The sequence below is a fragment of the Pagrus pagrus genome (assembly GCF_965226575.1).
Source record: "Pagrus pagrus genome assembly, chromosome: 18".
NCBI lineage: Eukaryota > Metazoa > Chordata > Actinopteri > Spariformes > Sparidae > Pagrus > Pagrus pagrus.
The window spans coordinates 3,393,727-3,420,569 of NC_140202.1; the positions used below are offsets into that span (position 1 = coordinate 3,393,727).

Consider the following 26,843-nt stretch of genomic DNA (forward strand, 5'->3'; position numbering starts at 1 on the left):
AAGTCTGGTTTCAAGGTGGAAAACAAACAAAACAACAACGGCGCAAGATCTCTAAATATCATATATAACAATATAAAAAACGTGTCTTTTTTCCTGCAAAAATTTGATTTTTGACTTCATAAAATATGTGAATACTTGGCTTGGATAATATAAAATGTAAATATAAAATAAATTTGGCATCAAAATATGTATAGTGTGTGTGAGTATAATCAGGAAAATGCCGCAGGAGACACAAAAGAAAAAGAGAAAACGTGATAGAAATGAGGCCTCGGCTGTAACGAGGAGACCTGAATGCAGCATGAATCCAGCCGCTTGTTGTCTGATGGCAGCCAATGGGAGGGCGGTGCGCCGGACGCCCTAGCGCGCATGTCCTCCCGGAGCCACACGTGGTTTGTGTAAACCACGCACGCAGACTCAAGCAGTGCTTCAGAAATGGCGGCCGGTGGTGGCAGTTCTTCGCTGCAGCTACCCTGCGTTTTTTCACCCAAATCACGACAGTACTTAGCGTTGTGTGCCCAGGATGGCAGACTTCGCATTTGGAACACAGATAGTAAAACACTTCATCAAGAATATGTGCCTTCAGCCCATTTGAGTGCCACTTGTATCTGCATAACCTGGGGACCATGCCGGACAGTCAAGGTACGTGAGACTGATATGGAATTCCCTGCTGTTAGCACAGATGCTAGCGAGGCCTTAGCAAGCTGTTTGTGCTATTTTCCTATAGAAGTAGACAAGTTAAAACAAGAGTAATGTAACATTTCACAAAGGAAATGGCTTTGAAGTCACGGAGCACTCGACTACGTTTTCGTGCAGACGAGTTATTTGTATCTGACGCAGAGTTGCTTAGCAGGTAGCCACGTTAGCCGTCAGCTAGCTTTCAACAGCTGCGCAGGACGCACATGTTAGTCCCACATGGTAGTCAAGAAAACATGGACAATACCTTAATTTGGTCTATCAGAGTGAACTAACTCTAAGGAATACTTCTCGCAGCTACATTAATCCAACCAATTATGTCTCATTCTCTTTAGACCTTTAGTAGTGCGAATAAACTCGTTATTTAAGTTAGCGCTAGCCCACCAAAGCTACAGAAGCGTGTGCCACCATGACACTTCTGGGGGAAGAGGTTCAAAAAGTTTTACCAATTTGCAAACCGTTCCACTCAAGTCAAGCTATATAGTTTTTGACAAAAATGCAACCACTGAATCATAATTGCTTCTTATCTTGTTTTGAACGTGAATAACGTGTCCATGAAATTTAACATTAGCACGGTCCCATGTTCACTAGTGTGGTTTTACAGCTAGCTAATTGTTAAAATATCAATTGGCAGCAGTCACAGGCAACATCTGCTTTTACTGAGCTGTCACTGTTCGTGTATAATGGCAAATAAATGATTTTTTTTTTTTTTTTTAAACTGAGATTTTAATACAAGTACAGGCCCAGCCTCCAGGTGTACCTTGCATGCCTCATACTAGTAATTTGTAATAATTAAGTAGGTTAACATTACAAATGCACACTGTTCCAGGAGGGGCCTCAGAGGAAGAAGAGAAAATCAGAGGCCGGGCAGGTGGAGGAGAAGGCAGACCTGCTGGCTATGGGCACAGCAGCGGGCAGTGTGCTCATCTACAGTACGGCAAAGGGAGCTCTGCACTGTACCCTGGTGAGTCTTGAGGGGGAACACACTCTAAACATACTGACTTTAAAACCATATCCTATAGAGGAAATGCTTTATTTCATACAGTTCTGAAAGCCATACCGTGGCATGTCGAGAATCTGTAACTTGATAATTAAGATTTGTATTGAGAGGAACATGCTTTGTCAAAGTGAAAACGCGTAAGCATTACTGTTGTGTTGGTGTTTAATTTGAATTCTAGGATGATTTGTTTACCAGTGCTGTCACTTTCTGTCTCTGCTAGGATGGAGGCCATAGTGGAGCAGTGAATTGTGTCCAGTGGCACCCTGAAGACAGTATTTTGTACAGCGGCTCAGATGATACAAACATTGTAGAGTGGGACTTGCAGACAGGCAAGACACGAAGGTCAGTAATTAGTTTGTTAGTTGATATACTGAATGTATTCAAAAATAAATACGGGAAAGGATGTAGTAGTGTCTCCTGATTTTGGAATGAGATGTGTGTGCAGAACTCACTAAACCAGACACATTTGCGGTAAGGAGCTATATTTTAATGTTTAAAATCTAACTGGGATCCTGAGAAATATCGCATCACATCAAGTAAGAGCCGCAGTCTGTACTAACGAGTGGGATAAATGTGAAAACTGATGTGTTTTCTGCAGGCACGCACATCATGTTTTATTTCCCCTTTCTCAATAACATTGTCTCCCTTCTGTTGGACTTATAAAACTTCAAAAACACACAGTACGATCATGGTCATAGTGTCTTTTCAATCAGAAATTATCTCAGGCAAGCACAGACACAGGCTTTATAAGAGATACCAACTTAGTTTCATTTTGGCTGTTATTAGAGAAGGGCGGATGAAGATTTATGAAGCTTTGGGGCCTTCTTTCTATTGATGCCAAGAAAGATCCTAAAATTAGGTGCTTATTTGTGATGTACAAGTACAATAAGCCTGTGTGTTATTAAATCTATAATTGTTTTTTGTTTTTTTCCCCCATGACTACACTATTACCTTGTGCCAGGTGGAAATGTTCTTGTACTTTTTCTTGTGTGAATCACAGTTTATCAGTTATCCTCCTCTCTTCCCACTTGTGTGCGATCATAGTTAAGCAGTAAAACTTTCAAGGCCCACATTCTCCATTTGACAAAAGCTCTAACTTCTGTAAAGTGTCCACAAGCTTCGGAGCTTCAGTATCATTGGCCCATCTCTTGCTGTGGTAGAATCACTTAACATCAGGTGCCAGCCCATTTTCTTCTGCATTGCTCTTTGCTAACATTATTACATTGGAGTTTGAATGACTGAGTAGTTTGCCACAACTTTTCGAACTTGTAAAAAAAAAAAACTCGACAATTTTTTTTTGCCCCAGTATTACAACATGCTGCTCAAAATAATGGCTGCATAGCAGACATATGATGTGAATGGTTCAAGTCTCCTGCTGAACTGAATCAGAAAGATCTCAATGCACTTGTGATCCATGTTTTTAGATGATGGTGTTAACATTCTGCTCAGCCCTTATATGTTTGGCCTTTGTTGCTCAACTTGTTTTAATGTGCAAGTGCGATAACTTCTTCTGACAATTAAGGACGACGCTCTTAACTTTGTGCAAGGCTGGGCTCCCCCTCTATAATTCACTGAGGGGAAACACTGAACTTCTCCACCAGTTGCAGATATGTGATCTGGAGACGTTGTCAGAGAAAGGTTAAGAACGGGATTTTGGAGGCCTGTTGATTCCAAACAAATCGAACCACAGTTTTCAATCAGTTGTCTTTGCTGTAAACCTTAAGCTTCTTTCATATTGTCCTTATGTCTCAAACCAAAATTGCTTGTAGTTGGTTCCAATAAGAGTGGTGCATGTTGTAAGAACGGGTGTAACCCTCAAACAGCACATGTTACTGCTTTGCTAAAGTAATTTATTGTCTCAGCTTCCATCAGGTAGAAAAATAGTATGAATGGGCAGAATGTGGATGCAGCCTAACCAGCTCTACCACGTACATTAGGACCTGACACTTTACTCACAAGCACTGAAATACACTTACAAGCCTTATTATTGATGGCTCTACCATCATGCATTTAGTATCACTGTATTTCATCATAAACACCCTTTTCTCCAGTGGCTGATTTAGTAGCAGCACCATCATGAACAGTAATATCCCCATGAATCCTCACTTGATGCTCACTAAAGGCCATCTGTGGTTCAACAAATGGTTTAGAGAGCCCTAAATGTGTTTTGTGCTTTTCCTACTGCTATTAGGAGGAGTGCAGTTGTAAATAGTGTGCATCTGAATGTACCTGTAAAGTTTCAGGCTCTTTACTTAAATATGAAAAAGAAAAATGCTAGGGCTGCCCCCTAAAGGTTTGAGTCATGAGCCCTAGTCCATTTGCATTGTCTGTCAAATCGATGCACTTTTGTTTATGTGATCAGACCACTGCAGGAGCAACAGCATGGCCGGCTGTAAACTTTACAGTCTTAAAATGACCACAGAACTATTAGGAGGCAGATTATGGAAATAGAAAAAGAGTGCAGTGTGACTCTATTCTGTTGGATGCTGCAGCGCTTTCTCCTCATGGTGATGACTGTCTGAAGTTGGCTAAACTATCTTTGAACCAGATGGTAGTAGAACCCCCTCTACTGCTGACCAGTATGATTGACTCTTCAGTTGACAGCACTGTCAGCAGTCCTGCAGGAAAGATGCTGCATGGGGTGCTGGGGTTTTATAACTGCACCATTTTACTTTCTTCAAATGTGTTTATCTGATGATTTCACATCATACATAGCGAAGAAAGACATTAAAACGTGAGTCTTGCAGTTAAAACATGACTTGTGTAGGCTGATCGTGATTGGCAGATTGTCTCTTTAAAGAACAAAAAGAAACTTAAGTCGAATCTTCATAGTGGGCAGACAAATTGGATTTCAGTAACACATTCAGAGTCTGGTACAGTCCTAAACAAATGCTGTGTTAGAAAACATTACAGAGGAAGTTCTATCTGGATCTGACTAAGAAGATGAACCCAAAACGTGTATACCACGCGTAGACAGTTTATCATCGTCTTTCTTGTTTTCCACAGTAAGTGGAAGGCGGACCGTGCAGCAGTGACCAGTCTGTGTGTGAGTCCTGATGGCAAACTGCTGCTTTCAGCTGGTCTGGTAATCAAGATGTGGGACTTGGACACCAAGGAGGTTTACAGGGTGAGTGTCTTTGTTTAATCAGCTGATTGATATCAATGTATATTATCTTAGACCAAAATCAATTATGAAAATTTTTATTTTGAGTTGAAGAGAAACAGTGAGCCTTGTAAAGCAGTCAAACATGGGACTGACACCTCAAACAGAACTGACTGAACCGCCGTGCTCTTTATCACTGTCTCCCTGCAGAAGTTCACAGGCCACTCCACGGCTGTGACGACCCTGTGCTTTGCCACCACGAGACCTCCCGACAGCAATGGTCTCTATTTCCTGTCTGGTGCTGCACATGATCGACTACTCAGTGTTTGGTGAGTGTTCGGTGCTTAGTGACGCTGTATTGTAACACTTAATTTAAAATGTCCTGATGTTGACCAGCTTTGATAGCCATGCTTATTTTCATGGAACTGACATGTTGTCGAATTGAAGGCAAGTACGAGAGGATGGAAAGGACAAGAATTCAGTGGTGTCCTTCACGCTGACAGACGAGCCACAACACATCGACCTCGTCACATCAAACAGCAAGGAAGAGGTGAGAGTGGAGACACATCTTGTATGCACTCACAGTGCTGTAATAATGCTTTTATTTTGTACTGAACTGTTAGATTTGCTCTGTGAATCAAATATCCAGTCATGTAATTGCGTGCAAAATAGTGGTTAATAATCAAAACACTGTCTTGCATTAAATACATTGTCAAACTGAAAATTAACGATTCAACCCTGTAGATATACATTCAAGTTTATTTGAGCAGACTTTAAGAATGTAACAAGCCTTAAGCCAAGTATGTAATATGTAATTATGTTGTTCTACAGAAAATTCCTGTTTACATCACATAATCACAATATACAAATATGTGTGTGTGGTGTTTTACACAGGCGCTGAGGATGGCGGTAGTGTGCAAGGATGGACAGTTGCATCTCTTTGAGCACTTTTTAAATGGGTAAGACCATAACAACACTGTATTAGACAACATGTGGCAGGAAAAGCAATTATATTTTTCTTGTTGAAGAGACAGTTTGTATTCCACTCTTGGGTTTTGATTTGTTCTTCTGAATATGTCTGTACCTAAACCCAAACATTTGATTGAAATGAAGTCAATCAGCAGCATCACAACTGAAATTCTAGGGTTGCTCTACGGTGACTGCTCTAATTAATTGCACTATTAAAACAGGTGTATGTTGTGATACAGAGGACCTCCATGGAGGCTGAAAGTCCTTTTCGTAATTGTTCATTTGCTCACATTCAGTGTGGTGCCCCCTGATGGATGTTAATCAACATTGCACTGCCAAAAGATGTATTCATCTCTCTGAAGAAGTGTGTCGTGTGGCATCTTGTTGTTGGATAATAAATCTCATCTTACACATTGTCTTCAGTGTTGCATACTTGTGTGCTCATGTCAAAAATCTGTCCCTACAGGCCCTGTAAGAAGCCTTTGTCACCCTCATGTACGGTGCAGATGTCTGACACAAAGGACTCGCCAGTCCCGATCCCACTGCTGGCTGCTGCCCTCGGAGCTGATACACGGAGTATACTGCTGGCCTATGGCAACCACCTACAGCCTGTCATGGAGAAAGTGGTGAGTACACAGGAGGATCCAAAAATGCATGGTTAGACCACTATATAGATTTACTTGGACAGATATGTTTTGACCATCTGATGTAATATAAGTTCTTTTCCACATCTTTATAAGAGCACAGATCTTTCTGGTGCATAAGCAATAGGACAGAATCATCTAAAATTACATGGTTGTAACTTGTAGTCCATATGTTGGATATATAGCTTCCATTATATTGGATCAGCACAGCCCCTGTTCTCAGAGTTCTCAAGGACATGTTTTTGAACAAAGCTATTGTATTTAGAACAAAATGGAGCTTTATTTGAAGGCAAGTAGGATTCAGAGACATTAAGTAACTGTATACCCAGGTGTCAATTATGGAATTAATGAGTCACTAGGGAGAAATAGTGATATGATTAAATGTAGTGATACTAAATGCTTGACAGCATCCTTTATGATACATTGTAGTAGTTGCATCTGGACTGTGTTCAGGTTTTAGTGAAAGTACAATCAATTTAGGGCTGCCACTAACGACTAGTCGACTAGTCGTTATAGTAGTCGATGACTAGTCGACTATCAAAGTAGTCAGATTATGAATTGCACAAAAAACAATGGCTCTTATTTAGTTGGGGAAAATGAGATGTCTCACTCTGAGCTATTTCAATTGGCTATGGTGAAACATTGTTTAGCGTGGCATTGCATGCCGTGGGATACACACACGATGACGTCACTAACGACTAGTCGACTACTAAATTAGTCATTGACTAATTTAGTAGTCGACTATTTGTCGACTAGTCGTTGCACCCCTATATTTCATTAAAGGTTTAATGAACTATCATCTTAATTGTCTTCATTTTTAGTAAGTAACACTTCAAGCTGAAAGCTAATGATTGTTATATAAGAGCAGCTGCATGCTGGTGCAATAAACTGTATGTTATACATTCAATTTACGTATGATTCGATTAGTCGACTAATCGAAAAAAATAGTCGGTGATTAGTCGACTATCAAAATAATCGTTTGTGGCAGCCCTATTTAGTGAGTTTTTCAATTTGAAGATGGACACCATTGTTGGTAGCTTCAGATGAATAATGTTGGTATTATTAGCCTTAAAAACCTGGGGTGGTCAAACTTTTTTTCCTTTCTTTTTTTCTAACCTTCCCCGCTCCTTCCTTCCATCATTACAGGAGATCAACACAGCAGAGAGACACATCTGTTTGACCCGGGATGTTCAAACCAGCTTTTCCCTTTCAATTGAAACCGCAGTTTCTAAGGTATCACATTTTTATTTTCTTTGATTATGATTCAATTAGATAAATGCACTCTGCATACTTGCATGTTCTCTGGATCTTGTATGGTCTTATTTTCCAATCCATACACACTGTAGATAACTTTTGAATGTGACTGAAGATGAAAACATGAGATTTTTTTCCCCGTTCTAGGTGAAAACACCAATTGTGAACACCAATAGCAGAGTGTTGGTCCCAGGCCTTCCTGGTCACCAGGCCCCAGTCAAGGGAACGTCACAGGGATCAGAGAAGAGGAAAAAAGATACAGACACCAAAGAGGTGGGTACAATGTTGATGAAGACAAACAAAACAGTGGTTCACTGCATCTTTTTGTTGTCTGAAGACTTTTTGGTATTTTCATGATAACCAAAATGTTAGCGCCAAGTGTTGGTTACAGGTATGAGACACACCTCAATAATGAACAGCCAGTAGATGACCTTCTTAGATATGTGATAAAGAGGACACGGTTTTAAATGTCAGAGCAGTTTGATTGATGACAGTATACTCTTTCTTCGTCAGGTAACTCTTTATCTTGCAGTAGCTGGACACATCTTCATTGGTGTACTTAATTTCTAGTTCAGATTACACATTCAGTTTAATGTAGTGAAGAAGAAATCTGAAATCCTTTCCACTGATATATTCACATAATATGTTAAATGTGTTGGATTGGCTTTTCATACTCCCAGGCTTATTTTATGTGATATGATTAATAAAACTGATAGATGGATAGATATAAATAGCGTGTGAACAGATATCAGCTGATTCCTGTTGACCTAAAATCTGTGTATTCTCCTGTAGATGTCGATAGCGGAGCGAATAGGTGAAATCGACCTGTCTTCAGTTTCCACGGAGAAGGGAGCTCCTAAAGGGACAGCCTCTTTACAGACGGACAATTTTGCAGTGCTGCTGGTGCAGGGCCTGGAGAGCAGCGACGCCAACATCCTAAATGTAAGTGTTCATCTCTTGTGAGTTTGGGCTCTGAAATGAAGCATTCAGTTCAGCAAGATGAAAAACCAAAGTGATTTGTTTTTCTCAAAGATTGTGCTCTTTCCATTTAAAAGGTTTAAAAGGCAAATGTACGATCAGCAAAAACTGAAATTGATTTGTGTGAAAATGTCATTTCTATCCCCAAAACATTTTTTAAACCATGTCTGAATGTGTTATTAAGCTCACCTAGGTGTCGCCATGAACCTCTATTTAAACTCGTCAAAATTTTAATGACTTGTTTTCTTTTTCCCTCCTACAGAAAGTTTTTCAGACTCGCAAAGAGATGGTGATAAAGAAGACGGTTGCTCGGTTACCCCTACCTGCCGTTTTACCTTTGGTAGAAGAGGTGAGTGTCAATTTTCGGTGAAAAAATATGTCAAGAAGGTCTTTTTCTGTTTATGACTGAGACTCAGACCCAGATTTTCTGTCACACTATCAGGATTTCTAAGTGACGTTGTGTGAACTGTTCAATGATTTACTTCAGTTTTTAATCTGTCCTTTTTTATCTCTTTTTCTGTAGATCACAAAGAGACTTCAAGGGCACCCTTTTACGTAAGTTGAGGCTTGGCAGATGTACTAAGCATTTCATTTGCTTATGTTTGTACATACAACACATTAGTCACTAATGAGTTATGTTAGACCTGCTGATTTTTTATTTTCCATTATAAAATTGATATTTACGATCAGGCACTTGTGGTCCCTTCTTGATGGCATATACATCCGTTCCTTCCCACAGGGCCGTTTTAATGGTGCGGTGGCTCAAGGCTGTACTCATGCACCACACATCATACCTGGCATCGGTGAGTCCATTTTACATCACACTCTGTCTGTACTGCTGATATAAAGCTATTAGACTCCATTTTGTTAATGCTTGTTTGACATGTCCTGAAATGACTTCTGTACAGACGCACACTTAGCCCTCAACAGTCAAAACTCACCATATGTGCTTCCCTTGAGCAACACAAGCATATAAACATGCAGAAGCCTTCTGTGCATATAGCTTACCTTTGTTGACATTCGTATTTAATCGCAGTCATTGGCTCCACCACACCACAGACATTATGTAATTGCCCATTACGAAGACCAAAATTTTATATCTTGTAGCTGAATATCCATTAATCTGTTTTTGGGCACCCTGTGACCTTTTCCCCGTCAGCAGGCCAACATTTTGGTTTTCAAACTATGTATCCCCTGACCTGTAAGGCTATAGAGACCATTTATTCTTAACAATAGAAAAATTTAACCTGGGACATTTCCCCATAGCCTTAATATGGCGTCCTGTCTACATTTTTATCTGAGCTAAAGTGTACCTTTAGTGAAGTTTCATCTCATCTTCAAGTGTTTACTTGTTTGGGTGTTTTGTGCTGCTGAAATGTTTATACCTTCAACTGATCCATCTGTGTATCTAACAGCTGCCCGACCTTGTTACCCAGCTGGGAGTGCTTTATCACATGATTGAGAGCAGAGTGAAGATGTTCCACAAGCTAACAAAGCTGCATGGGAAACTGTATCTCTTAATGACACAGGTAGGTGTCTCCGTGTATAGAAATAATCACACTGCCTTTTGCTTTTAAGTGTTTTTAAATGATGAGACTCTGATGTAATAGGTAGGTGGTAGGGATTCTTTTATCCCCTGCCTGATGATGATGATGATGATGTGATGCTGTCCCACAAATTTGCTAAGTAAATGTCCCTCAGCTCTCTGTTTGGAACTTGACTGAAAGTTGTAAAACATCAGCTGTGTGCTCAGAGGATGGTTGCATTCCTGGCACTTGACTATGGAAGAGTGGCGGGAATTGCTGTGAGATTTTTGTAAGATGATGATAAAGGTTAATGCTTTTCCCTTGTATGATTATGCTAAGTGTACATTGAGTTGTCTAGTACAGAACTACTCACTACACTGTACTGCTGTGGCAGTTTTTCACCTCGTTCAGTTTTCACCTTCAGTTTAGACTTGTGCTTTCCACACCAGCCCTCAGCCAAGTTTTTCCAACAAGAACAATGTTCCAAAAATGCGATGTTAATACTTACAACTATGTTGACACAGTTCTTTACAACTTTTTTTTTAAGCATGAGATGTTTTTGAAGGTAAACAGTGATATCTTCTAAATAAGTTCTAGCGACGTCTCCAAAATCAGCACCCTATACATGCTTCGCGTTCAGACTGCCTGTGTGATTTAACGTCAACACTATGATTTCAGAAATGGGTGGATATTGTCCCAGTGTAATTTCAGAATCATCAACCTGCTACATAAAACCACAGCCTAAATATGATGCATTATCTTGAAAATTGCCATCCATTTGCACAAATGAAGTCACTGTTGGTGGCATCCCTGGCACCGCTGTGACTTCACAGGATCTGTATCCATACTTCTTTCACAAAGGATGCACATCGAGGTGTTTGCTCCACTTCTGTTTTTACACATCTAATCTGGTTAAGTAGTCATGAAAACGTACAGCCTCTAATTGGATCCAGTGTGCAATGACATGACTGAAGAGACCCTGTGGGCCCTGAGGACTGGGCTGATGAACAAACATGTTGCCAAGCATTTAAATGGTACAACAACATCTGATGACTCGTGTTAGATTTCTAAATGGTGTTTTTCTAAAACTATTCATGGCTCCATACTTGCTCTCATTTTTATGTGAAGATGCATTTAATTGACAAGTGGCTGAACAGGATCATGGTCTGCACAAATCACCCACTGGATCTCTGACACCCATCTTCCCTTTTTTCCACTAGGTGGCGACAAGTGACAGCAGCAACACAGTTACAGATGTTGACCATACAGCCAAGCTGGTGTATGAGGAGGGTAAGTGTTCCTTTTATAGTTTCCCTGTTTATGTTCAGTCTTACTAATCTTGCATTTCCCAGCTGTCGTTCTTTAAAACCTTCTTTTATGGCGGCACTGCAATTTCTTTGGTCCCTCAAATGTCATGTGAAGAATTTCAGTCAATCTGAGCCCCAGTGACTATTCAGTCTGGTGAGCAGTAAGTAGCAGCTGACAGAAATTAAGTGATTTTATTTTTGTCTCAACTTCATCAGTTTGACATTTCGGATGCATGATTGACTGAAGTGACCCTCTAAGCCTGCTGCAGTGCAACAGGTCACTCTGGTCGGGCAGCGATCTCGACTTTACACTATTGTTTTGACTGGCATTCATAATCTTGCCAATTCACCTTAAGTCATTCAGGACTCTTCTCGAAGACTGCACTGAATCAGTTAAGATTTATGAAGGCGGTGTTGCCCATCATGCAGCCACTCTTGGCGATGCACCGCACGCAAACATGACTCCTGTTGCCTGGCAACCTGACCGGCAGCGTTCAGATCCTCCCTTTTGAGCAGAACAACAAGGCCCCGCTCTGTTCACTCTCATTTCTCATTACCGTACTGTATAAAACGCTTTATTGAACCACATAGAAAATTGGCTTTCAGGAAATAATTAAGCTGCGCTTTGAGTTCCTCTACCCGTCAGTGGTCCAGGATGTGAAGGTTCATTTTTAAAAAAAGACGTTCATAAAGGGAGCTAATGAACAGGAGGCTGTTACAGTCCGGGATGGATGCTGCTGTACACTGTGCTTATTATGGGACCAACATGGCAACCTGACAGGAAGTTTCAGAGTTATCAAACTAGTAAGTGAATCAGTTAAGCCACGTTGTGTGAGCAGCATGTGCAGTTACAATGAGTGTGATTAATTGATCGATCAGTTGTGAATGATTGTTGTGCTCTTTAATTATTCTGGTTGTTGTGTGTGTGGGTATCATGAATTTTACATTAATTAAGCATTATGTAGCATGAGCTGGTATTGGTATAATAAGAGGAGCTACGGACATGTTTGTCAAAATACAGATTATGTGTAGGCCTGTATACTGTAAATGTACAGCAGTCACTAGGGGTGATGCAGACAGTAGGGCTGCCAGCTAGGAAACTACCTGTTGTCATGATGTTCTATAAAAGCGGCTTTACAAAATGCAGCAACACACTTGAACAATTTGTCCCTCACTCCAAATAACTTCAATCATTGAAGTGATGGTTACATGCTACAATAACGGTAACAGTCTCTCAAATTGACCTGTTCCATCGTCTACTTTGTGTTTCTGTACCTCTCCATCATGTTAACCCACATGTATTGTTGGTCAAATAGCTTTTTAATGTCAGTTGGCCTGCATCATAACTGTAACCATTGTCCACACTGCTTGGTTTGCCAGAGCATTACATCATGCACCACGATCACAATGAAATTCTTACACTCTTTTCTGTACAATATCTGCCTCATTTTTCTGTTCAACATCATACGAGCGTATTAACAGTTATGATATACAATAGAATATTTAGTGATATCTGAGCTCTGCTGGTAAGTGTTTGCAGCAGATGGTGCCTGGTTGACCTGATGGGGCAGATAGCCTCAGCAAATCATATTGACATCCTTCCCTCCTGCACCACGCAGCCAGTATTGTTGTCATAACCAAATGGCCCCGCCATGGTATTGAAATGCAAATATGCGCCGTCTCTTGCATGAAATGTATAAACGAGTGAAAGCACGAGGGGCTTTGTCCTTTCTTTTTTCCCCCTCACTTGTTTCTCATGAGGGAGGGCTTGTGCCACCATTGATGTAATGGAAGCGGTTTTGCAGCATCAGCTGATGGATTTGTTTTCCTTTGTGTGCCCTTTACAGAATCATCTGATGAAGATGAGGCCTCTGGTGACGAAGGTCTTCCTGATCATGACTCTGATGTAAGTTGCCACACTGAGCATGCACCTTTAGGATCTGAACAAGAGCTGAAGCAAAACTGCAACCGTTGGGTGTCCTGGCTAACCAGTGATGTTTTCTCTGTTAACTGGTGCACTTTCACAAACTACTGTCCATTTTTACGTTGAGCACCAAGATATTTATTAGGGATGAGTGAGTCTATATCTATCTGAATTTGTATCTACATCTATTCAACCAACTAAATGATCTGAACCTGTACTCAGAACATGTGTGCTTCAACTGGACGGGTGGTGTTTAAGCAAAAAATGGGTGGAATTAACTAAGGAAGTAATTAATTTAAGCCAAAAACTGACATGAGCTGATCAGAAATAGCTTTTTTTCTTATATTTTTGAAAAACAATTAACCAAACTGCCTCAGAACTGAGCTTCAGATCAATGTTGTTTTCATCACAGGTGAGTAAGAGAACAATTTACAGAACAAAGATGTTGTTTTTTTATGAACATGAATAAATAAACTCCAGTCAGCTACCCAGTGAGAATTATACGGAAATTACACATTTTACTTGATGATGTTCTTACTCGTTAACAAAACAATTTGTATAGGATGCTTGTTTCAGTGAAATACTTGCCCAACTCTAATGTTTATTTTTGTTCCTCAGATTTGGGAGGAGGAGGAAGCGACAGAGGAGAAAATGGAAGAAGACGAGGAGGAACATGCAGACGAGGAAGAGGATCCAGACAACAGAACAGATTCCAAAGCAAACGGAGAGGAAGACATGGAGCACGGAGACGAGAGCGAAGAGGAATAAGGAAAATCACCAGTCATACATTAAATGGACCTGAAAGAGTTATATATAAACTTTCATTTTATTTTCATGCTTTTGATTTTATTATCAGAACAAAGTTTGGTTTTACAAAATCAAGGGACACATGTTGGGCAGCTCGGCCCCTTGCCTCGCCTCAACACAGTTCAGCCACAAGAATGGTGATGTCATTCTGTCTTTTTGCCCCTGTCTGAGGAACAGATGCAACATTTTGCAGAGAAAGTCAAAACATTCTGTAGAATAAAATTGATGCAAGTTCTCCTTTCTGCTGCGAGTTCAGTCTACATCCCAGCCTCACAGCCTGATGAGTTTGCATTTAAATGACTGAAAAGATCATATGGTGCCGTTCCAGTTCGCCTACAATGCAGTCTGCATTCCAAATTTTATGTCACTTTGTAATAAATAGTAATAGAGTATATTGTATGACCAGGTTAACAGTTGACGAGATGGCCCTCTGTCTGTGATTGGTTATGCTAACTCAACTCTGTAGGCCACCTGGAACAAGCCTTGTTCAGTGAAGCCGTCACATCCAAACTCAGTGCAGGTGTAGCGTTGGGATGCAGCCTCCACCTCTGCAGTTTGTTGTACAGAATACTGCCTGATCCAGAGGTGGGCTTGCCACGCAAGACCATACATCATGTCCCCACACGATGTAAATCTGTATGTACAGTCAAGTGTTTGTATGAGCTCTTCCTCTACAGCTTTCCCCCAGAAATCCTTGGGATTAAATGAACTCCTGTAAAGTCTTCTGAATGTGTTTTTTTTTTTTGTTTTATTTTTTTAATCGTTTCCACATTTGTTGCAGCTCTCTTGTTTTAACTAGTTTTTTTCCTTTTGTGTGTTTAGTTTCTGGGCATGCCCTGATGTCCACTGCCTTGAACCCATACTCACGGGCGACTGAGAAAAAGAAAATGTGAACTTGGCTCAAATAGGTGAATAAATGGGTTTTCAAAATGGTTCACTGTGTCTGGTAGGGTGGGGGATACACAGGATGCAGCTGTTTAACTTGCCTGATTTTGGCACAGCAATACCAAAAGTGAAATTTAAGTCCTGTACATAGTGAAGTTTGCAAATGGGTATGGGTAGAAATCTCTAGTAATGTTAATGCAATTCATATTATGGTAATATTTTGTAAATATAGTACATTTCCTAAAAATCATTTGAGAAACTTGCCAGAAAGTTATCAGAGAAGAATCTGGTAAATGAAATACTTGACAAAGGTTCTGAATTACATTGACGTAAAAATCAAATAATTTCAAATCATAAAAACCTAACTGCCACAAAGCAGTTTTGCTTGTTGATTTGCAACACCTCACTCAATAGCTTAATGTCATCAGATTTATTAAAGTATAAATGTAATGGCAAAAGCTTGTTCAGGCTTAATTTGTGTGCATATTGGATCCCAAAAGATTTTAAAATTTAACAGGCCAAAACAGCCTCCTCTGAGAACAATTTATCACTGACATAAATATGACAAGCTGTCAGGGGCCCCAAGTGGGATGGCAATTTTTTGCCCCAACTGATGTAGGTGGGCTTTCTTGTGCATTGATCGTTCCATGCAGCCTTCAAAGTAACCATCAATAAATGGTAAATTAAAAGTTAATTAAACATTAGCTAAGTTATTTTACTGTTAACAGATAATGAAATCTGTTTAAAACCATTTATCAAGGAATTGTTCATTATAAAAACAGAAAATACAGAAAGTATTTCCTTGTTTGTTAATAGTCAAATAGCAATTTACTATGTATTTACAATTAATTAATGATGCTTATTATAGAGTGTGACCAAATGTGTCAAAGGTAAATAAAAGCCTATATGGTTCTGCGTCACAGCCCGTTTATATGTATTTTCATTTATCTTTATTGAAAAGTTCAGAAACTGCATGTTGTCTTTCCAACACTTTTATTTCATTGATTATTTAGACCTCATTCTCCAAGCTCAAGTTGAAAAAGCCTTATTGAAGGAGAAGCATGAGACAGGAGACAGTCGGTGGATTGACTAAACCCTCAATAGAGAGCAGCAAAGCCAGGAGTGTGGACTGGAGCAGTGTTGTTAATGACTTTGCTGAGGGCAGGGCCCGTAGGTTGAACTTATAATAGCTGACTAGTAGATTACTAGTCAGCCATTATAAGTTTCTGACAGTTGTCTCTATGGAGTAGGACCCTGGGTTTAAATCTATACCAATGTAAACCTTTCATTTGTTGCAAACTGCGCACCTCTGTGTGAGTGATAACATCTGGCCACTGCCTGATGAATGATGACTTCTATTAAAGCTATGGTCTACGATTTGAAAGATTTGTCATTATTATTAACATCATTTAGATGGTGGTTATGACCCAATAGTACCACCCACACAATGTGAAGAGTAAAAGGAACCAAAAAAATCCATTCTCTCTAGTGTCTGTAAAACTGAAAAGAAATTGACCAATAGGAACCATCCGGCCCGGATGGTTGCTATTGGATCGATTTTCCGATCCAATCCTCGCTCACTCTCCTGCTCCTGCTCACGTCTGGTCCCGACCCACTTCCGCATTTGAAACTACAAGCGGACAAGAGGTTTGTTTTGCCCTGAGCAGTTCAGCTGCCTCTGCTCGCCCCACCGGCAAAGAGTCAAAGAAAGAAAGTCTGTCACTGAAAAGACACAAAGCGGAGATGTGAAACAAAGAGGGCTCAAACCGAACAAACATCGGGTCATCGTTTGAACGGTGTCGAAAGCTCCGTGAAGATATGGACCCGGTGCTGATACAGCTGCGTTTCTGTTGAGCAGGTACTCTCTCGTCTTTATTGTGGATGTTGTGACACAGATAACTTTCATGCCGATGCTGCTTATGACTGTGAAAGCTGTCGTTAGTTTGTTTCTGTGTTATTAGACAGTGTCTGTCTCTGCAGCAGGCCTGGACTGGACAGATTTACAAGCCACTTTTTTTTTTATTTACTGCGTTTGAAATTATTTATTTGTGCAACAAATGGGATATAATCTTACTTAGTTGTCTTTGTTTATTAGATTATATTGTAGGTTGTGGTTCATTAGTAGGTACAGAATCATTTCTACAGTAGAGCAACAACATGCAACAAGTTGCAGACATGAACACCACCAGGCACTGCCATTTGACATAAATGGCTCTCATTTGTAATAATAGCTGTCTTGGCACTACAGCATTATTCTATTAAGCGCTAGTGTTGTTGAATTTTGCTGACTTGCTGTTATGTATCCCAGCCCAAACATGAAAGCTATGTATTCCAACCTTAGATTTAGGTTGTGGTTCATTAGTATTCCCGGTATGATAATTAGAGCCTATATAAAATATTAGTCAATATTATGTGATTGCTTATTAGGAACTATGCTCTTGGACTGTATTATACATTGCATATATGTGTCTGTCAGTGCGTGCGTGCATGTGTTCTGTGAACATGTGTTCGAAGGCTGTCCCCTCATAGCTGATTAATTGTTTGATTTGGACTTAGTTGTCTTTGTTTATTAGGTTCTATTGTAGGCTACACATAAAAAATATGTGCCAGTGAGGCAGTTGATATTCTACATGACATGACTTTTTATGTATAGCTGTAACCTTGGCACTACTTAATATGTAAAACCTTTATTCTCTTCTATTAAGTGCATTAGTGGATTTTGCTGAGGATTGTTGTGTTACTGTATTTACCAGCCCAAACATAAAAGTTACTGTATATTCCAACCTTAGATTGTACAATAGGTCCCATATGTGGACTTCTATTTGGAATGCACTGTGTGTGTGTGTGGGCAAGGCCAGGGTGGCCTGGTTACATGACTGACTCCTGGCCTGAAAAAGTCTCCCAGTCCGGCCCTGCTCTGCAGTGTTGTCAGCACTTGTTTACTTAATCGACGGAGACGTTAGCCTCTATGCTAGCATTGTAAGCTAACAACAAGCTAACATTGCTAACATGTTTACACCAAATTAGCCTTTTAATTTGCTCGTGGCAGCTAAATGAAGCACGAATAAGATGAATGAAGGGATGAATGAAATTTCGGATTTATTTCCGGATTTTTATTTTATTTGTCCGGATTTATTTCTCCATAACAACCTCTCGCCCGGTCACTACTCAACTGTTTTGCTAACCCTCCTCCCGGTCTTGTCCGTTTGTTTTCAACGAAGCCTTTGCTAAATCAAACGCGTTACGATGTGTGTATTTGTGTGTCTTATCTGTCATAAACAAGAGATTACGGTTTACGGACACGTTTGTGGCACGGTCTGTGTGAGTCTTGGAGCAGCTGTGTGTGTCCTAGCTGCTGTCTGGTGCTACTCAGACAGCAGCTGGGACACACACAGCTGCTCTGAGACTCACACAGGTTTGTTTTTCAGCCACAATGTGGAAGCGATCGTTGTGATGAAAGCTGACAGCACCATCTGTTAGTCTCTTGGCCCTCAATAACTTTTAGAAGCGGCTAACTTAGCTGTTGTAACTTATTACGTAGCTGTAAGGCAACGTAGCTGTAGCATGCTAATGACGTTACGCTAGCTTGGCTGTGGAGCTTAGCTGGACATTGTAATGACTTACAAGGTTTACGTGATTTTCAACGTGCATTGTAATAACGTTACCTGTGAATCAGACATCTTACTCCACATTCAAAGCTGGGCTGTATTTGGTTTCTGCCGGCCGGCTTGTTGCTCTTGTTGCTCTTGTTGCGGGAGGGGGTGTGTCGCGGGAGGCTCTAATGGTAGCTACAGTTAGCAGCAGTTACCTACCGCCATTATTCTGGTGGTAGGCTGCCCCCTATTTGTTTTCAGTATGAATTAAAGAAGATGCCAATTCTTACATATTGCACCTTTAATGCAAGTGTTGAGGTGCAGTCATTCACTCATACTGTGCAGATGATAATGAGTTGCTGTGCTTTTCTTGATGCCTCTTTTTTCTACTCGTACCCACATGCTGTCAGCTACTTTTGTGTTGTTTTCTTAACGAGGCTGGCCAGAGCTATTTCAGACGTTTAATAGTTTGAGTAATCAGGCTGTGGTGGCTTGAGCAGGCTGTGATCTTAGCGTTGATGAGCTGCTGTCTGTGGTGCTAATCAAAGGCTGGTCTGCAGGATGTAAGGTGCATGGTGAGCCTCTCTAACAACTGTCTGGAGTGGTTGTGTTTGTATGTGCATGGTCAGTTTGCAATGTTTCTAGAATTAACCCTAAAGAAATATTCTGTCGCAAAGCCTTTTAATCATTGGAGCATGGATAGCTCAATATTTCCCGGTAGTACATGAAACAGGATCCAGATAATAGTTCACAGGAGACATTTCAATACAGCAGGTGTGGTCAATAGCTTTAATTGCTGCTGCCCACTGTACTGTGTGTTTTGTCTAATTTAAATTAGTGTTGTTAGCTTCACCTGTTCTCTCCCTGGTATCCCAAGTCAAAATGTCTGCTGTGAAAAAAGCTTTGGTGCTTTGGCTACAGACAGTTTTTAAAGGAAATAAAAAGTGGCTTGTGGTGGAATCTATGTCGCTTTTTTATTGTTAAACAAGCACATTTTATGACATAAAATGAACTAGAAGTGAAGACGAAACATGACTATATATGAGAAGCGGACAGAAAGAATCTTTTTTTTTATTATTGGCTTTGTTTTTATGTTCTGTTTGCTCCTGAATTTCACCTCATTATTTCTTCTGAGTGTACCTGCCTGCCTGTGATCGTATAAAATACCAGAGTTTAATTTGGAAAATGGAATGAATTTATGAATTGAAGGGGGAGAGGATGCGCCGCAGTGCTGCAGTACCACTTTGTGATTTAGGCTGACAAGTCATGCAGGTGGGACGCTCCGGATGTCCTGCAAAGTGCCTCGCTCTTGGTCATTTAATAGGATGACTATCCATCGTGCATTCACCTGCTGATCTTTGTTGTTCTTCTCTCAGGGAGCCTGGGCTGCATACTAACCATGTCATGTAGGAGTGCACGTGTAAAACAGAATGTGGTGTCTAATAAACAAGCTATGTTTTAATAGCAAATGTCGGTGACAGCAAAAAGATAGCGGCACTTGCACTGTAGCCCACATCTAGGCTTGCTACACTCTCAGTACACAAAGTAACAGCTGAGTGAGAGTCGGCCATGATGGAGGTGATGGCGCATGAGTTCCTTCTCCCCTGGTGGGGCTCCGCTATGAGAAGATGAAGATGTTTTTCCAGTAAGTGATGAGCTCCTCACTTCTAAGAAACATTGACAGCAAACACAGAGAGCAGGCCTATCTCTTAAAGGGTAACTAAATTGCATTGTGGGTAATGTAGGTGCCAGGTTTTACAGATTACATTACATAAAGCTTCCTCTGGAGCCTGTAAACACACTTTAATGTGTAAAGGTGGTGGAGCTGCCCTTTAAGCCAGGTTTACTTCAGTACATCACAGTTGTTTCTATTCAATTCTGTTTCATTAAGGGCATTAAAGTACGTATGAGCCAAGTTTCCATGGAAACTGATGGTCAGCATTACAGTCAATCTGAAACAGTTTCCTCGAAGTTCCCATCTGAAAGTTCTTCCTTGCTGCTGAACTGTGAACACAAGTCAGTTATTGTGCAACAAATCTCAGCAGGAGGTTTTTCAAACTTTTTTGAAGGAGCCGCTTTTTTAAAGACAAACCACTGCGGCCAAATTCACAGCAGGCCTTTGAGTCTTGAGAAGAGCACATTTGTGCATAAATCTACATTCCTGACCATTTTTACTGCCATTTCTGCATCGTGAATAGGAAAACCTGCCATTTCAACGATATCTTACTTTATAAATGAGATCAAATTAATGCATTTAAGCAGAAAGTACGTTTCTGCATGTATATAAAAGGTTTAGTCGCTTGAAGATAATTAAATACAGAAATGTTACATAATAAATGTTTAAGGGCAGTTTTTTTTCCAACTCTTTATTCTGTGCAATATACTGTATGTTGACTTTGTGCTTTTCTGAAGGCGTTAGCACTGCAGTTCTGAAATGGATGAATGTAACAAAATATATTTTCCAAGTACTGTACTTAAATACACATTGTACTTCACTTGACTCTCTTCTTTTTATGCCAATTTATACTTCTACTTCCACTTCCTTCTTTCCTCCCTATTTTTATCTGTCAGCTTTACTCTACAAATGAACATTTTTGCATACAAACATATGAATTTTTTTTTATTGTTATAAATGAAACAACTTGAACTTGTATATACAAGGTAAGTACAGCTAAAATGATAAATGGATTAATCAATTTGTCAATTAACAGAAAATTAATTGGCAGCTATTGTGTTATTCTTTGGTTATGACTGTTTTCATAGTTGCAGCTTCACAAATATGAAGATTTGCAGCTTTACCTTTCAATTGTTTAAGTTATTTAAATGTATTTTCTTTTTTATAATTTTGAGGTTTTCACTGTTGGTCAGACCAAACAATCATTATTACGATGACACACTGGGATCTGGGTTGTTGTTTTTCACCATTTTTGGAGGTTTTACGGATCAATCAGTTAATAAATCAAGAAAATAATCAGCAGATTAAAACATCAAACAATCATTAGTTGCAGTAGAAAAAATATTAAAATATTTGCTCAACTTCAATTAACTACAACAGCACAATCATAGCAATAATCTAATGTTATATAATGGCACAATGGTCACAGGGGACATATTTCTGAGTACTTTTTAGTTTTAAAACTTTTTACTCAAGTCACATTTTGAATGCAGGAGTTTCACTTGTACCGCTGCGGTTCTGTCCGTTTACTTCACTGTGAATCTATGCTTTCCGTGCCTGATGTTTTGTGTTTCAAATCCACGAACGAGCAGCTTTTAAATCAGCTTGCATTAGTCGGATCACATTAGCTGTGACTTAAGGAGCAGCTGAATCCTGGTTTGGTTTGTTAGTGTCGCTTCCCTGAGCCTTCTTTATGAAACCCTGATCAGCTTCAGCAGCGACCACCTGCTTCCTTCTATAAACGCTTCACTAACTTTGTTCAAGCCTGCACCCACACGGTTTTGAATGGCAAAGTTCATCTTGGCTCACATCACCATGACACTCATCTGTTGTCAGATTTACTGGGCGGTAGACAAATCGTCTGACCTTGAGTTTGCCCTGAGGGTCTCTCAGATGACCGAGAGCTGTTCATTGTATTGATTAAAGCCCCCAAGGGGGATGTCTTCCTGTCACCCTGCTACTGACGCAACTTCCCGGCCCACCAGACTGTAAATAACGGAGAGAAGAGATGTTGGCTTGTTACCAAAGCTCGTTGTTGAACCATGTTTGGACGAGTTCAGCTGAGGGAAGAGAAAACCATGTCACTTTCCAGATGATTGCTGATGACTGCTTACCCAGGGCCACCAGAACTGGTGGCGAACTATCCATGAACCGTTATATAAAATGTCATAAAATGTTCCACTAAAGCTATAATTGTTTGAATGTTCACCAGACTTTTTGCACATTGAATAATGCATTTATGAGTGGGCATGAATAATGAACAGCATGCATAATTCAATATGATCGTTCAAACTTTTTAGCAGTACAACATTTTAATGAAAAAACACAGACAGTGTGTTTTGTCATCATATTTTCTCTCACTGTCACACAGATTGATGGAGTGGAGTGCCGCTGCAACAGCTCTGGAAACTTTTAGCAGCGCTGTGTGAGCTGACCTGGAGTCGGAGCTCTTGACGTGATATGGATTGTTATACTGAAAGTAGTCAAAGAGGAAAAGTATGAGCCCACCTACTGTGGTGCGGCTGGATGACATCCATCCAAAATCAACCTTTTTACAAGGCAGCAGTTGAGAGGTTGGTCAAACACTTGAACTGATGCACTGCATGTAGATATGGAGGTAAAGGTTCAGAATGTTCATGGCTGCCCATTAGGCGGGGAAATAATCATGTTCATCCTAATATAATGATATGATGATAACCTCATTTTACTTTGAAACAAAATATTTGCCAATGATTATTAAAACATCAAAAATAAACATTTTACTATTCTTGTTTAGTAAAATGTAGCCTGATTAATAATGAACATGTTTTGAAAATGGTATATGTTATTATTATTTCTTTTTGTACACAACCTCAAAATGTCAAAAGTGCAGCATGGGCTAATGTCAGAGTGAATTATTACATTACCTGCACATAAATCATGATACCAGAGAAGAAAGGAGAGGAAAAAGAGGGAGCTGGCAAGGGCTTTAGACCCAAATAATAATGTAATGACCAACTTTTTGGATAACTAGGAGGCTAACACTGGAGCTAGCCAAGAGGTGGTCAGGGTCAGTGTAGGAGCCTCAGCCCTGTCACCAGGAGAACATGCTAGCAGTGAATGTTTCTGCAGATCACTGATGTGAAGTGGTGGTGGAGTTACAGGTAAGGTGCCGTGTTTGTAGTGAACAAAACAGGTATTTTAAGCAAAAACACTGCTCCTAAAACACCTCGTCAGGAATCCTTCCTGTAATTCTGTGACTCTGTGACATCACACCACAATCACCATGTCACACATTTGCGTAACTTATGCCTATCGGCTAGTTTGGCACATAAGAATTGATTTAGCCAAGCTGCTCTGTTGTTGTTAGCAGTGCTGGGTCAGACGTGTTAGTTGACCAATCAGAGGAGACGGGGTATTTGGGAGGGTGGGCCTTAAAGAGACAGACACTGAAACAGAGCATTTCAGGGTGAATACAGTGCTACAATATGAGAAAGCTGATGTGTTTTTTGAGAATTAAAACCAATAACCTAAACCTATTCTTGTAGTAACCTAAAATAAAATTATGACCCAGAAATTGAGTGTATGTCTCCTTTAACTTATCTGTGTGTAACCGGGTTAAAAAGCATGAGGGAATAAGTGATGCTTATAGTGTCATTTAATAAAATGTTAAAAGCAGTTTAAAAATGGTTATATGTTTATTGTTTTATTTAAAAATTGATGTTGAGATAGAGGTAGGTGACTTTGTTAAAACAAAAGAAAAACACAATCAAGGTTAAGTGTTACATCAGGATAAAAATGTTAAAATGGCTTAAAGGTACATTAAAAAAGGGTTAAAAAAGCTATTTCATGGATGATTAAAAGGGTACAATGTAATAACTACATTTAAAAAGATGCAGAGGCATTGTTATAAATATTGTGTTTTATTTTGAAGAGTTCATGGTTGAAAAAAGGAAGTGGTGTTGTGAACAAGAGTAATTCTGATCATTCATTGGTTGAGGTGGTTGATGGATGGGCGGGCAACAACAGGAAGTGAGAGTCTGAGCTAAGTTGGTGTAGCTTGATGGATAAAAAATCGCAACGGAGAAAAAAGACCATGAAGAGTTTATGCAACGAGTGTGTAGTGTGTGTCTAAGACTTTCTACTAGTGAGTCCGTGTCCAGATACTCATGACATGCTTCTGTGAGCAGCTAAAGATATTTCTACTCGAAATATGTTGTACAGTTGTTCATGTGTGTGCATTAGCCTCACGTGTTTGTTAGCTCATTAGCATGTTGAGTGTAGGTTGTTAGCATTCATTAGCAAAGTGAACGGACTCGTAGCCACCGTTTAGCTAACGTCGAAGTTCATCGTTTCCGGCGTGGAAACCCTGAAGATTGATCAGAGACTGTTTTGAGCTGACATTATAGTATCAACTTAAAGCTCAGTGCACGTCGCTGGAGGAGACAACGCTGTCGCTGGACCCCTGTGTGCCCTCTTCTTCGTCACCGAGACTGAGAGACTGGTTAAAGCTGCAGAACCCAAGGCCGCTGAGGACACCCACCTGCCCTTTTTTGTTCACCAGAGACTGAGAGACTGGTCACAGCTGCAGACTGGACTGGTAATACTGGAATAAGGTACCACACTTTTATTTTGCTCCTTTGAGTGAGCCGGCCATAAGTTTTGGGCCGCACCGCTCCCAAGCTTCGCATCAGGCCTGCAACAGGGTTTCTATATTTTATGTTATGCCGGCTTAGGTGTTAAGTGCATGAGAGTGGGCCCACTGAGTTCAATGTGAATTTGGTTTCATTGTGTTTTGCAATTGAAAGGAAATATTGCCAGGACATCAGAAGTTGTTGAGATGTGTTAAATATTATTTCATTTTGTTATTTTGAGTAAATAAGTGAGACTTATTTTTCTAAAAACTGGTGTGTGTTAATTTATTAAGAGAGTATCATTTAATTCTGAGAGAGACCTATTGAGACCCATCTGATTAAAATCTTCATTAAAAATATAATTTAAGAAAGGTAAATTCATAGATAGGTTGAAAACTTTTTCATATGTGTGTTTTAAAAAAGAAATCCAAGATAATAATCAAAACTGAGTTAATCAGGGTTAAAAATATTTGATAAATTAGTTAAAAGAACCCAAAAGCCCTGCCCTCATCAATATGACTGCTGAGGGGAGCGCTACATGTGGTTTTGCAGAAACTTATTGTGACAACATTTATTCTGGCAATCGGGTTGATTAGCTTCCAATACCTGTGAGAGAGAAGATGGTGTCTATAACAGCAATGTGTCTGCAGGAGAGTGAGAGCGAGCTGTATGTATGTATAAAACTGGAGAATATGAAATGAAACTGAACATCCTGAATGGACAAACCCTGCGTGTCTGCTCTTCTTAGCACAGGATTCAAGTAAAGACATGGATCTCCAGCTTGAAATGAAAATATAATGAGTGGATTTTATTAGCTGATGCAAAACTAACACAAGCAGAGAAATGATCCCCTATACTCCATAAAAAGATGCTTGTTTTATTACTTTGGGCTGCTCATATTCTGGCCAACGTGTTACATCATTAGATTGTTGCCAAAAGATCTTTAGTGACTCACTTATTTAATGAGAAGATTTTTGTTTTGGTGAGAAAATGTGTGGCAGACAGACTGCCCTGCATCCCTCACAGTAGGACGTCTCTTATGTAAATGAGATCTTTAGAATCGTTTTCTCTTTCATAATTTGCCATGTGATTATACTGCTTGTTCCTGCTGTCAGTCTTTTTTGTAATACCATACAGGCTTAAATCAGTCAATCAAAATGTGATAGACTGTAGACATGTCCCGGTTTACCTGCGATTGGCCTCAGGGCAAAACAAGCTGCTGGGCTCATTAAACCGTTTCTCACCCTCTCTGTGCAGAGCTTGAGGTTTTGAACTCATGCCTTGTCTAACTTAACAAGCCCTCTTTGTTTTTTTTAATCTACAGTCTCTTTCTTTCTTAACCGCTTTCCTTTTAAGCTGTCTTCTTCAGAAAACATTCAGAAAAAAAAAAAATACTTTCACGCTTCTTTCGACGTCTACTCCACCATATTTCAGAGGGGTATTTTACTTTTCAATAAACAACATTCATTTCACAGCTTTGGTTACTAATATTTTTTTCAAAACAAGTGAAGACCTGAAGAAAGAACAAGAACACATCCAGGTACTCCAAATATAAGATAATGTGTCAAACAAGGAAGGGAATATTAAAAAAGCCTTTCTTGTAGTGCCTAAATCCTCCAGACATATAAATAAGGAAATACTTCCTCAGCTTATAAAATATGTTTTTTAATCATGCTTCATGAATCAGCATCATGTGTATTTACCAACAATGTATACATTCAAGTAGAGCTGAAAGGATTCATCAGTTGATTAGTATGCAGACTGACATGCAACTATTGTGATAACATTATGGTTTACATTGATAGGATTTACTGATTTGCTTCTTGTACTTATTTATTCATTTTGATTGATTAATAATTGAGGTTTGGACTG

General features: G+C 39.8%; 1 protein-coding gene across 1 annotated transcript; it reads left to right on the plus strand.

The window, feature by feature from the left end:
- Positions 1 to 390: 390 nt before the first annotated feature.
- wdr43 (WD repeat domain 43) lies at positions 391 to 15,138 on the plus strand. Its single transcript, XM_084381329.1, has 18 exons — positions 391 to 639; positions 1,523 to 1,657; positions 1,914 to 2,035; positions 4,700 to 4,820; positions 5,007 to 5,125; positions 5,244 to 5,346; positions 5,691 to 5,755; positions 6,232 to 6,391; positions 7,556 to 7,642; positions 7,811 to 7,936; positions 8,456 to 8,605; positions 8,904 to 8,990; positions 9,165 to 9,196; positions 9,381 to 9,444; positions 10,057 to 10,170; positions 11,388 to 11,457; positions 13,322 to 13,380; positions 14,017 to 15,138. Exons 1-18 carry the CDS (start codon positions 433 to 435, stop codon positions 14,164 to 14,166), a joined length of 1,971 nt encoding a protein of 656 aa, XP_084237455.1. The 5' UTR covers positions 391 to 432; the 3' UTR covers positions 14,167 to 15,138.
- Positions 15,139 to 26,843: the final 11,705 nt, after the last annotated feature.

Excerpts from the sequence above, each read along its gene's own strand:
- wdr43 (XM_084381329.1), top strand. The coding sequence starts at position 433 with ATGGCGGCCGGTGGTGGCAGTTCTTCGCTGCAGCTACCCTGCGTTTTT. Across the intron at positions 6,392-7,555 it reads AGCCTGTCATGGAGAAAGTG|GAGATCAACACAGCAGAGAG; the intron begins GTGAGTACACAG and ends CCATCATTACAG. Across the intron at positions 9,197-9,380 it reads CTTCAAGGGCACCCTTTTAC|GGCCGTTTTAATGGTGCGGT; the intron begins GTAAGTTGAGGC and ends TCCTTCCCACAG.